The sequence below is a fragment of the Anomaloglossus baeobatrachus genome, chromosome 7 (genome assembly GCF_048569485.1).
Source record: "Anomaloglossus baeobatrachus isolate aAnoBae1 chromosome 7, aAnoBae1.hap1, whole genome shotgun sequence".
NCBI lineage: Eukaryota > Metazoa > Chordata > Amphibia > Anura > Aromobatidae > Anomaloglossus > Anomaloglossus baeobatrachus.
The window spans coordinates 109998841-110011888 of record NC_134359.1 but is presented as its reverse complement, the minus strand read 5'-3'; the positions used below and the strand labels follow the sequence as shown (position 1 = coordinate 110011888).

The 13048-nt window shown below is 39.6% G+C and overlaps 1 protein-coding gene across 2 annotated transcripts in view; it reads left to right on the top strand.

The window, feature by feature from the left end:
- Positions 1–13048, top strand: part of ARMC8 (armadillo repeat containing 8) — a 218410-nt gene that overhangs the window by 169055 nt on the left and 36307 nt on the right. For both annotated transcript variants that reach the window (XM_075317585.1, XM_075317584.1), the window contains 2 exons: positions 11238–11320; positions 12562–12643. In XM_075317585.1, the coding sequence (XP_075173700.1) occupies positions 11238–11320; positions 12562–12643 (165 nt within the window). The remainder of the gene's footprint in view (positions 1–11237; positions 11321–12561; positions 12644–13048) is intronic.

Sequence of the window (13048 nt, the reverse complement as noted above, 5' to 3'; positions counted from 1 at the left end):
TGAATACTGATAGTTGGGAGATTTTATGAGGTTATTTTTTGATGGCTTATTTGCACTCAAGCATTGTCCTATGTCCTCAGTGTTAGTTTCCACACAGACGTCAAACACAATCTGAATTTAATTGAAATAATAAAGTTTAAGTTTTAGGGGTTTTTCTTTTTGGTCTTCATGCTAATCACCCGATATCCATTTCTTTTGTTTTTTTTGGGGGTTATACAGTATGTTAAAATGCCTATGCCAAATTAGTAACCAGCTACTAATTTGATATTTAAAGACATCGTCATACTGGAAATTGTGTATGGAAGGGGCTTTCATTACAGAGGAAGGGTGGTACTATAGAACTGTTAGATGGCTGTTACATTAAGATAGTTATGAAAGTCCCTTGGAAATTACCGTACTTTTTCTTTGTGTTTTTATAGTGGGTTTGAAAATGTAAGGTAAATGGCTTCACACAGTGGCTTAATGAAATACAGTAGTGAAATGATCATGAAAATTACATGTCAGAATATATATACGGTACATAGAAAATTGCAAAAGAGGTATACAAGACCATACAAAACATACAGGTTATCAATCAAGTCAAAATAATAACCTTGGCCTCCACATTTTGGGAGCTCCTCCCTACCTGGACTGAGATGGACAGAAGTGTAGACGTTCCGTTTTTCAGTGTTCTGTTGGACTCAACCCTTCCTTGGTCTAACAGTGTTATACCCTTCCAACTTTGATGGCCCTCTTGTGTTTAAAGCCTTTTTTTTTCTAAATAGTTGATTGGTCTTATCAGGACACTCTGAGATCAACACATTGGAATGTCTTTGTCTGAGAAGTGCCTATGTACCACGCTCTCCATGGTATCCAAAGTCTAAATCAATGCTAAAAATATTTAAACTGGTAGAATCAAACTGCGCCATTAACCCTATACTATACAACGTGACATCAGTTCAACATAACAAGCACATGCTCTCAGTGTAACACAGGGAGTTACATAAAAAATAAACCCACTAAACACTGAAATACAGGTAATGTTAGAAAGTGATCTCAGTCAGAAATTCAGAAAACGTGCGACTACGCCTTGAGATAGATAGATAGAGATATAATGTCAAAATACTTATCTTCCCCATGTTTCCATTTAAAGGGAACCTGTCAACAGTTACATTCTGCCCAAACCGTGGGCCACTGGCTGTATAATCACAGCCAGATGTTTTTCTCTGAAACGCATTTCAGAACAAAACATACAGGTGTATATCAATAAATTAGAATATCATCCAAAAATTAATTTATTTCAGTAATTCAATACAAAAAAGGAAACCCATATATAGTCATTACAAAGAGAGTGATCTATTTCTAGTGTTTATTTCTGTTAATGTTGATGATTGTCTTACAGCCAATGATAACCTAAGTCATTATCATTAAAAAATTAGAATAATTACCACAAAACCTGCAAGGGCTTACTAAGCATTTAAAATGATCCCTTACTCTGGTTCAGTAGGCTACACAATCATGGGGAAGACTGCTGACTTGACAGATGTCCAAAGGCAGTCATTGACACATTCCACAAGGAGGGTAAGACACAAAAGGTCATTGCTAAAGAAGCTGGCTGTTCAGAGTGCTGTATCCAAGCATGTTAATCAAAAGTTGAATGGAAGGAAAAAGTGTGGTAGAAAAAGGTGCACAAGCAACCGGGATAACCGCAGTCTTAATAGGATTGTTAAGAAAAGGCTATTTAAAGATTTGGTGCAGATTCACAAGGAGTGGCCTACTGCTGGAGTCAGTGCTTCAAGAGCCACCACACACAGACGTATCCAGGACATGGGCTACAAGTGTCACATTCCTTGTGTCAAGCCACTCATGACCAATAGACAACTCCAGAAGCGTCTTACCTGGGCCAAGGAGAAAAAAAACTGGACTGTTGCTCAGTGGTCCAAGGTGGGGTTTTGTTCAGATGAAAGTAAATTTTGCATTTAATTTGGAAATCAAAGTCCCAGAGTCTGGAGTAAGAGTGGAGAGGCCACAATCCAATCTGCTTGAGGTCTCGTGTGAATTTTCCACAATCAGTGATGGTTTGGGGAGCCATGTCATCTGCTGGTGCAGGTCCACTGTGTTTTATCAAGACCAAAGTCAGCGCAGACATCTACCTGGAAATTTTAGAGCACTTCATGCTTCCCTCTGCCGCAAGCTTTTTGGAGATGGAAATTTAATTTTACAGCAGGACTTGGCACCTGTCCACACTGCCAAAGGTATCAATACCTGGTTTAATAACCACAGTATCACTGTGCTTGATCGGCCAGCAAACCCGTCTGACCTAAACCCCATAGAAAATCTATGAGACACAAGACCCAACAATGCAGATGAGCTGAAGGTTGCTATCAAAGCCAACCTGGTGTACCATAACACCTCAGCAGTGCCACAGGCTGATCGCCTCCATGACACGCCGCACTGATTCAATAATTCACGCAAAAGGCGCCCCGACCAAGTATTGAGGCATTTACTGTACAAACGTTTCGGTAAGTGCCAACATTTGAGTTTAAAATCCTTTTTTCAGTTGGTCTTGTATAATGACGTTTGGGTTTCCATTGGCTGTAAGCCATAATCATCAATATTAACAGAAATAAACTCTTGAAATATCACTCTTTGTAATGACTTTTATAATATATAGAAATAGCTCACTTTGTGTGTAATGACTCTATATAATGTGTTTCCCTTTTTGTATTGAATTACAGAAATAAATGAACTTTTCTGATGATATTCTAATTTATTGAGATGCACTTGTATTTTTATACCCACTAGGACCGTCGTGCACTAGTTGTATGGGCTGATCCCCGGCAGCTTCTCCCAGGCTGCTGACACTGACTGACAAGCCTCTTTACGCACATGTAGCCAAAAAACATTTTGTCAATATCAGCAGACTGGAAGAAGCCGCCGGTGACCAGCCCACAGCCCATACAACTAGTGCACAGTCCAGGACGGTCCTCGGGAGGTATTAAAAGTATGGATTTCTCTTAAATGCTGCAGTGTTTCAGAGTAAAACATGTGTGGCTGTGATCATACAGTCCGTGGCCCAGTTTTGCAGCATGTATCAACTGACCGGTTCACTTTAAGAAAAGACCAATGTTGGGATACATTTTTCCCTTGAGAATATTTAGCTGTAATAGAGATTTGGTGGAGGGCCTGTGGAATGGCTAAGGATTAGAGATGAGCAGACCCGTGAAAGTTCGGGTTCGCTGGGATCAGTTGGACTTTAGATAAAATTCAGTTCTGGACCAGGACTTGACCTGAACCCCAATGGAAGTCTTCAGTTGGGTAGTTCAGGTCTCTGCCCACATGCAGCCAGCCATAAACATAGCCTTCCGGCGGAAAGTGGGCAAGCTTTTTTCCATTTATATTTTTATTTATTTATTTATTATTTTTTTTTTGAGCACACTACATCCGATAACGTTGATTTTACCCCAAGTGAGAGACGTTCGAGTGCTGCACTAGGCACCAAGCATGCCCGATTACCATAATACTCGCGTGAGTGGTCAGCATATGTAAAGTACCGGAACGCAAACCGTTTTTTGTCTTTTTTTTTTTTTTTGTAAAGTCAATCTTCAATATGAACATTGAACTATTCAGGTTCGCTCATCTCTACTTGTTACCGGTTCCATTTTGTATGGTGATGGGAGGCGTTCTACAATTCTGGAGATTTGATATTTATTTATTTATTTATTTTAAATAAAATAGATTTATAGAGAAGGAAATTAAGTTTTGGGTTAAATTCCAAATGGCAGTAAGCCGCTCAATCCTCACACACTGGAAATTAAACTAGTATCCAGAAATATCCCATGTGCTATAGTACGTCAATACTTATGTCCAATATGGACATTGATATTCATACAGAATGTTGTATACCTAGGGAGGTTTACATTTAGCTTTCTCTTTTTCCCCTGGTTTTCCTCTAGAGTTGTGTAAGTAATTTATTTAGGTTTATTAGATATGGTAATACCTCTATCCATCTTTGTAATAGAGAATCTTGTGCAAATAAAGGCCAAAAAAAAGCCAGTAACTGTGAAAATGCAGAAGTGACTTGTTTTCTAGCCAGAAATCTGAATCTTCCGTTTTGAATAATTACACCATGTTAACTATTCAGTCTTCTAAAACATGGGCAACTTCGGCAGCGAAGTGCCAGTGGGGTTTGCGATGTCATACCTTTTTGTTTGTTGTATAGCTCTGAGAGTGGAGACAAATGTAGAATATATAGCTGTGACTGCTTCACTCTGTATTCTGATTAATTTTTACAGTCCCATTTGTTTAGCTATACTTGCTATCTCCTATCTTTAGGGCACCAGCATGGTTTATCTACAGAAAGTAAACCTTTTTTGGGGGGAAATTTGAGAAATAGAAAGGGGTTGTCCTATAAAACATATACAGAACCATTAAAGATAGTGTCTGGTTTTGTAAATATCGGTACATTAGTTATAGCTGTAGGCATAACCCTACTTGGTCTCCTGTGGAGGGAGTGTTGGTCCTCCTAGTGGTGGACTCACATGCTCAATGCTGCCTAGTGAACCGACCGTGAAGAGGCCAGTACTAGGTGGTAATGAGGAGATACAGGGGCATCTACAGTAGTAGGAAAGTGAGAAGGTGGATGCATAGGAAGTAGATAATAGATATGAGTTTAGTGATAGATGGGATATTAGCAATTTATAAGTGGAATTGCGAAGAATGAAAGATTTTCTGTACAGGTGTATATGACAGGGGTATAAATAGTGTGTCCTTCTTTTAATTTATCCAGTTGCACATGTGTTGTTTAGATAGCACAGATGGACACTTCCAAAAAATACACCTTCAAACCACATGTAGAAAATAGATTATTATTCATATTGAAAACAAATTAGATGACAGAATTTGTTTGGGAAGATATTGGGCAAATCTGTTCCAATTCCTCATATTTTTTCATAAATCAATTGAGCCCCTGGTAAAACATTTGCAATTAAAGCTCATAAATAATGACGGTTCACTTAAGGACTCGAAAACGGCTATGGGTCCGGTAGGGGATTTATCAAAAAACTGTTAGAAGGAAATAAATACTTAATCTGCATTCACATATCCGTGTGAAGTCATTGGGCTATCCGATTTCCTTTACCAGACCGCTCAGAGACCCATCACGAATGTCCTATTCTGATACTCAAAATCTGATCAGAACAGGACATGCTGTGCGTTTCCCAAATCTCAGTCATCCATCATTTTACTGAATGTCTAAATGCATCCATGCTGCTACTCAATGGTCCTTGTGCCGTCTGATAAAAAATTGGGCAGCACTTGGACATGTCGCAGAGATGTGTGAATGCAGCGTCAAAGAAAGTGGTAGTATAGGCAAAAGGTCAAAACATAACTAGTATCCTGAGCGGAGCAACCCGTCCCAGTAATACGTGATCCCTGTCAGGGGGGTTCACTTTATTTTTCCAGTAGGAATCTCCATTACCTGTATTTCATACGCAAGTTTAATTTCAGCGCTAAGTTGGGCATCTTCACCCTACACAGTTTCTTTGATTGTTTGCAGTGGAGAAAGTTTATTCTTCCAAAGTCACTTCTTTTACTCTTCTCAGAGACAGGTTTGACATAGAAAGTTCATTATATTTTGACAATTATTAGTTGAAAACTGTATATTTTTATGTGTAAAGCCTCATGCACAAGCTCCAAATTGTATGGAGCTGTACTGTGACTCCGGTAGATTATCTGGGGAGGCCATACTGTACACCCCCATAGGCTTCTTACCCATTATGATGTACTATCCAGGAACCTTAAGTACACAATATACATTACCTTTTGCCAAAGCTGTCCTTGTGTTTGCCAAGATCCAAGTTACATTATTTTGGATCTTGGCAAACGGGAGACTTGAGAGATTTCCAAAAAATACACCTGCTCTGAATTTAACTCTCCTGTAAGATAGAGGGCTTTGTAACTCTCATGTGACTGAGCCCATACGTTCTGTAATTGCTGGCAAGTCAGTACCTCTGCTATAATTACAAGACACCCCTACTTCATACCGGGTCAAAAGATCCGAGCCAGCAGGAACTTCATGACCTAATGTTTTGAACGGGGAAAAAAGTGAACTCTGCACCTTCTATTTGGCTGTCGTGTAACCTTCGCTGCTTTGTTCTTAATTTTGTATAATAATGCCGTTTGCTAAATAACAAGTTCTTTATCCTTGCCTTGCACATTTTGTCTTTTTTTTATGGATTTTACTATTTTGTAAATTGTAAAACCAATCTTTATTCATTTGATTTAAATGTGCTCAATGTATGTCTGAGGAAAATGAAATAAAGCGTGATCTCCACTAAATAACTTGTACTTTCTCTGTATTTTCCCAGACATTTTCAGACTGTAGAGGTATATTATGGTATACTACACTGGAGGTCAAAATTAGAGAACCATGTATGATCACTTGTTTGTTTGGTTTTTTTTTTTGTTTTGTTTTGTTTTTCACAAATAATCTACATTGATCAACCTTTTGACTTTTTTTTTTTTTTTTTTTAAGGGGTGCACCATGCCACTAGAACAGTGTTTTACAAAAGATTAAAAGTTTATCAACATCAAACCTTTATTTTGGCCAAAACATGATGATCATAATTAGAGAACAGCAATGACTGTAACACAGAGTAAGATTATAAGTAAATGTTCTGAAGGTAACAACAGTCACCAATCAGTAGGACGTGTACAGGCCTTTACTTTTAATCACTTCTGCACATCTGTGGCCACAGGGCATCACTAGTCTCTCACACTGCTCTGGTGTGATTTTGGTCCACTCTTTTTCCAGTCTCTAACACAGTTATTTGACTGTTGTGGGATTCTTGGCCATAACTTTGTCACCAAGGATTTTCCAGAGGTTTTCTATTTGGTTTAGATCAGGACTCTGGGCTGTCCATTTCATTGTTTGAATGTTTTCTGTTTCAAAGAACTGCTTTACCCGTTTTGCTGTGTGACAGGGGGCATTGTCCTGCATGAAAATTGCTGGATGATTGAGTTATGAGTACAAGTAAGGAACCACGTGTTGTTGAAGAAGGTTCTGATACACACTTGCATTCACTCTGCCATGCAGCTGTATGAGAGGTCCAACTCCTGCTGCAGAAAACATGGTAAAAGGTGTTGGAGGACACTTCCTCCACCACCTTTTACTGACTTCTTAATACACTTTGGGTTCCGTCTTTCCCTAGTTTGTCAATGAACATAATGTGTCTCATCAGACCCAAATAAATTAAACTTGCTTTCATCACTGAAATGAACTGTGACCACTTTTCTTCCATCCACACAACTGCAAATCTAAATGCTCTTAAAAGTCGTGACACTGTATGACAAGACAGATCCTTACCCTGTTCAGTGCTGAACTGGTGAGGAATTCTAGCTGCAGTGTTGAAACAATTACCCTAATTACTGTCCTCTCTTGCATTTGTCTTTCGAGGGTGACCAGCCTTCTTGGGGGACTTTGAAAGAGTTTGTGATGTTGTAAAGAAGCAGTATTCTCGAAATCCCAGACTTGGAATGACCAACTTCTCTTGTTATGGCTGATAGGGTCACCCCTTTGGCCTTCATCTGGACAATCTGCTGCTGGAGGGTTTCAGTCACTTTGGATCGGCACTCCATTTTTGCAGAGTCAGTGCAAATTGTAAAGTTAGGCTGCCAGTTAACTAGAGTTTGTTAAATAATTAAGGAAATTAGCACCAGGTGCCAGATTAACACCAATAACTTGCAGGTATCTGAAAGTGTTCTCTAATTTTGATCAGTGTTCTTTTAAATGTATCTCATTTTACATTTTTATTATGTGCTTTTGAAAAAATCCAATCTATGAAATAAGCTTAAAATACTGCTAGGTTACTCATGTTGGGATATAATCACACAGGACTGCACAATGACCTTTAACATTTAGGAAATTGTGTGTTCTCTAATTTTGATCTCCAGTGTTTGCAACACAATAGCAAACGGATAGTGATCTGTGCATACACACACAGTCAACATACTGTACTTATGGCAATGTACCTTTCAAAAAGAAAGTGTTAGTCATTGACCCGCAGTTCTGAAGTCCTGACCTCTCGTGCTAAGGGTACCTTCACACTTTTAGCGATGCAGCAGCGATCCGACCAGCGATCTGACCTGGTCAGGATCGCTGCTACATCGCTACATGGTCGCTGGTGAGCTGTCAAACAGGCAGATCTCACCAGTGACCAGTGACCAGCCCCCAGCCAGCAGCGACGTGCAAGCGACGCTGTGCTTGCACGGAGCTGGCGTCTGGAAGCTGCGGACACTGGTAACTAAGGTAAACATCGGGTATGGTTACCCGATGTTTACCTTAGTTACCAGCTCACACCGCTTAACTTAGCGTGTGCAGGGAGCAGGAGCCGGCACTGGCAGCGTGAGAGCTGCGGAGGCTGGTAACGAAGGTAAATATCGGGTAACCACCTTGGTTACCCGATGTTTACCTTGGTTACAGCTTACCGCAGGCTGTCAGACGCCGGCTCCTGCTCCCTGCACATTCAGGATTGTTGCTCTCTCGCTGTCACACACAGCGATGTGTGCTTATCAGCGGGAGAGCAACAATAAAAAAACGAACCAGGGCTGTGTGTAACGAGCAGCGATCTCACAGCAGGGGCCAGATCACTGCTCAGTGTCACACACAGCGAGATCGCTAATGAGGTCACAAAAAACGTGATTCAGCAGCGATCTCAGTAGCGATCTCGCTGTGTGTGAAGTACCCCTTAGGCTGTGGTGAACTAGGACACAGCCAGTGCTCTTTTATAGAACAATACATTTTCACCTATGGCTTTGGAAGAAGTTCTCAATGCATTTTTACATTTCCAAACAAGCCACTTTTTTATACTTTACACTATATATTGCTGAAGTTATCCTTTAACACTAGAACTACTGAGGTAGTCCTTTTTGACTACTTTGCACCATGTATTTCTATATAGGTGTCACGAGTCCAGTAGTTCTAGTGTTAAAGGGGTATCCCTGTCTTATAAAATAATGGCATATTGCTAGGAAATTATGCTATCACCTTATGATCACTGGTGGTCCGAGACCCACCTTTGCTGAGAATAAAGAGACCAGAGTGGTGATTCAGAGCTGCAGCCCCATCCGTTAATTGGATATTTGAGGCTCCCAAAACGTTGAATCCCCAATTACCATAAAGTGATGCTACCTTCTACCACTACGCCAGAGAAAAAGATCTCACCCAGAATTCAATTGTTTTTATTCACACAAGATGTTATTCAACAGTTTAGAAACTTAGTATTCTAAGGCGTAAAGCGTACCTGTCATTTCTGCCTGCAGATAGCCTCTTCTGAAGGATGAGCACTTGATCTCTGGTGCCACCAATTGGATGTAGCAATTAAAAGTTAATATTGAGCCATTACCAAGCCTTTCATTGCATGGTCTATACGTCTCTTTACACCGGCTTGGCACTCTACGACGGAGAAACATTTCCCTTAGACCACCCGACATTTCAGATAACTTTTCATAATAAGCTGTCATATGTGTGTATGAGGGATAACACTCTGGCCACTATACCACATCCTTATTGTTTGACACTAGTGTTATCTTCTGTAGATTCGATCTGTTTTTCTGTTCACTCTGAACTAGTGGAGAGAGACTAGATGCTGAGCTGTCTTCATACACAGGCATGAGGCATTCCTGCTCTTATTTCTCTATGTAGCACATGCTCACAAGCAGCAACAGCTTTGAAGACCATATGCAGCAAAACTAAACGGCGTACCTATGAATACGGTTCTAGGAAAAGTTAAACCACCTACTCGAAAGCTGATGGATATTGTGCTAGCTGCACTACCTGTGCAACATTCAGCTCCTCCCACCGTTCCACTTGCCATAGAGTATAATTGTAGGTGTAACTCGAACCCTCAGTGAGCTAGCAGTTTCTTTGGCCTAGACTGATTTGATCTGGTCACTTAAAGGGAATCTGTCACTGGGGTTTTGCTCCCTCATCTGACAGCAGCATAATGTAGAGACCTAGACCCTGATTCCAGCGATGTCACTTACTGAGCTGTTTGCTGTCATTTTGATAAAATCAATGTTTTCTCTGTGGCAGATCTAGCAGTTATACAGAGCTCATATATATGCTGGACTACCTGGCAACACGTCCTGTAATGATAATCCACTGCTGATTTAAACAGGGATTTTATCAAAACTACACTAAGTAGCCCAGTAAGGGATACATCACTGGAATCAGGTTCTCTGCACCCACATTATGCTGCTCTCAGATTAGGTGGCAAAAACCTGGTGACAGATTCCCTTTTAATTCTATTGTATAGAGATTGTTGTCTAAGTGTGCTCCTGGAGAAAAAAAAAACAAGGCAATACCTTTTTTCTTTTTTTTTTTTTTTTTTTTTTTTTATGTTGCTTTAACATTTTTAATAAATTAAGGCTATGTTCACCGTTTTACTGACTGATTTTGAGAACTGCAGCATTTTTTTTTATTTATTTTTTTTTTTTATCTGCAGCATATCCATTCTTGCTACATTTTTCACCCATAGAAAGCAATGAGAAAGTAAAAGAATGCTGCAAATACACCCAATGTCTGTTTTTGGAGCTTAAAACGAACTTTGTTAAACATGTAGATAAAGCGCACGTAATCTGCACCCAAAAACGCTGCAAAAAAAAAAAAGCACAATAAAAAATGCTAAAATTACAGGTGTTTGATTGCAACGTTCTACTGCTAAGAGAACAGGTTTTGGCTGCAGAAAAAAAGGAGCAAAAATGCTGCGTGTGAACATAACCTACACCTAATTTAGCAGCAGCATTTGTTTTTTGGGGGGTTTTTTTCTCGTTATCAATGGGTTTTCAGATCAGTTGAGTAGCTGGAATCCCCCAACACAGCTCAGGGGGGCTACACTCATACTGGCCCCCAGACAGATGTTGTATGCATCACTTATGTGACTCACTCAAAGAATTTGGAAAAAAAGAATGTAATTGAGATACGGTAACTGTATTGTTTGTGTATTGATGAATCAAAATTACTACTTTTCTATTGCTTGCTTCTGATTGTGTATTATGTCTAACAATGTGATTACTGTAATAAAAAAAACTTGGGAAACCTTTCAATACCAAAAAGCTGTAGTAGAAATTAATAAATAGCCGTGTACGTTCCTTACTGATTCAGAACATGAAAGTGGATGACCTCTCCTAAGCAGGATAGGAATGTGATCAGGAGGCTGCCATGATGTTATTGATGCTGCATTAACGTCTCCTTCTAGATCATTGAGGCCGAGCATATGATGGACCGGATTGTGAATGGCTTGTCTGAGACTAGTGTCAAGGTGCGATTAGCTGCCGTCAGGTATGATTTACACACTACTCACTCTTTACTTTGCTTATTTGTCTTTTGAGCCCATGTAGCATTTTTACAGGGAATCTGTCACCAGATTTTTGCTACTTAATCTGAGAGCAGCATAATGTAGGGGCAGAGATCCTGATTCCAGCAATGTGTCACTTACTGGGCTTCTTAGTGTAGTTTTGATAAAATCCCTCTTTAATCAGTAGTAGATTATCATTACAGAACTACTTGTCCTGCTGCAGGTAGTTCAGCATATTCATGAGCTCTGTAAAACTGCCAGATCCGGAGCAGAGAAAATACTGATTTTATGAAAATAACAGCTGCTGGGAGTTGGGTTGGACCAGGTCTCATGCGGGCACCTAGTCTGGACAGTGATTATCTGCTGTTGATAAAACGTATTGAAACGACAGCACACAGCCTAATAACTGACACATCACTGAAATCAGTGTCTTAGCCCCTACATCATGCTGTCCTCAGATAACATAGCAAAAACCTACTGGCAGATTCCCTTTAAGGTAGATTACCCTCAACTTTCTCCAGGTTATTGCTGAAATTTTTTGCAATATAGTGATTTTATCCTAAGAACACAATAGCTTAACAACAAATGTTAAATGAGAATATTCAATTAACTTGAAGGTGCTTTAACGTTTAGATGAGTACATGATGAAAGGCCGGCTCTAGACTTGGTCATTAAAGGGTTATCCACATCTCCAAAATTCCATCCCAATATGTTGTAAGCGTCATAATAATAGTATTAGCAAATACTTCCAATTAGAAATGTAGTATAGTTCTCCTGCTATAGTCATTTCTCTCACCTCATGGTTACATCCCCTCATGTAGTGACAGTTAGTTGCTTGTGGTCATAACCATGAATACCTAAGCTGCAATGCCCTGCACATGAGGTAAGGGACATGGCTATATCAGGAGACCAATATCACATTTCTAGTTGGAGGTATATGCTATTATTATTTATTATTATTATTATTATTATTATTATTATTATTATTATTATTATTACTACACCTACTACATATAGGGACAGGATCTTGGAGATGGGAATAATCCTTTAAGTGCAATAATTAGTATTAAGTGAATATAAGATAAAATATGTGTTACTATATAGTACAGGGGTGTTAGTGTTAGTCTTCTGGGAAGATTCCTTTTACGTCTATTACGGCTGTTTTCTCTTAGAGATCATATTGCGCCCCAGTGTATGAAATGTCTAATTGCATATTTCTCCTTAGATGTTTACATAGTTTATCCAGATCAGTCCAACAACTTCGTACCAGTTTTCAGGATCATGCAGTGTGGAAGCCGCTAATGAAGGTAATTCACTAGTGAACTTGTATGTTTTGGGGGTTTTTATAGTCCCACACCAATTAAAAAGATGTTTACATGGACATAAATATGATGTCAGATTGTATCAAAGTAATCATTCATAGTCACAAGCTTTGATTTGTTGGATTTAGAAATTTCCTCATTTGGTAAATTCGGTTTCCAGTAAATAATAATAATAAAAAAAATATATAATAATGTACCGTATTTTTCGTTTTATAAGACGCACCCCGAATGTAGAGATAAAGGTAAAACAAAAAAATGGGGTCCGTCTTATACTTCATTGTTGTCTTACCGAAGGGGGGCAGCAGTGGTGGTGAAGCGGGTTCACAGGAGGCAGAGGTTGTGCTGGCAGTCGTGGCGGCAGGTCAGTGGCGTCGGCAGCGGCGGGTCAGT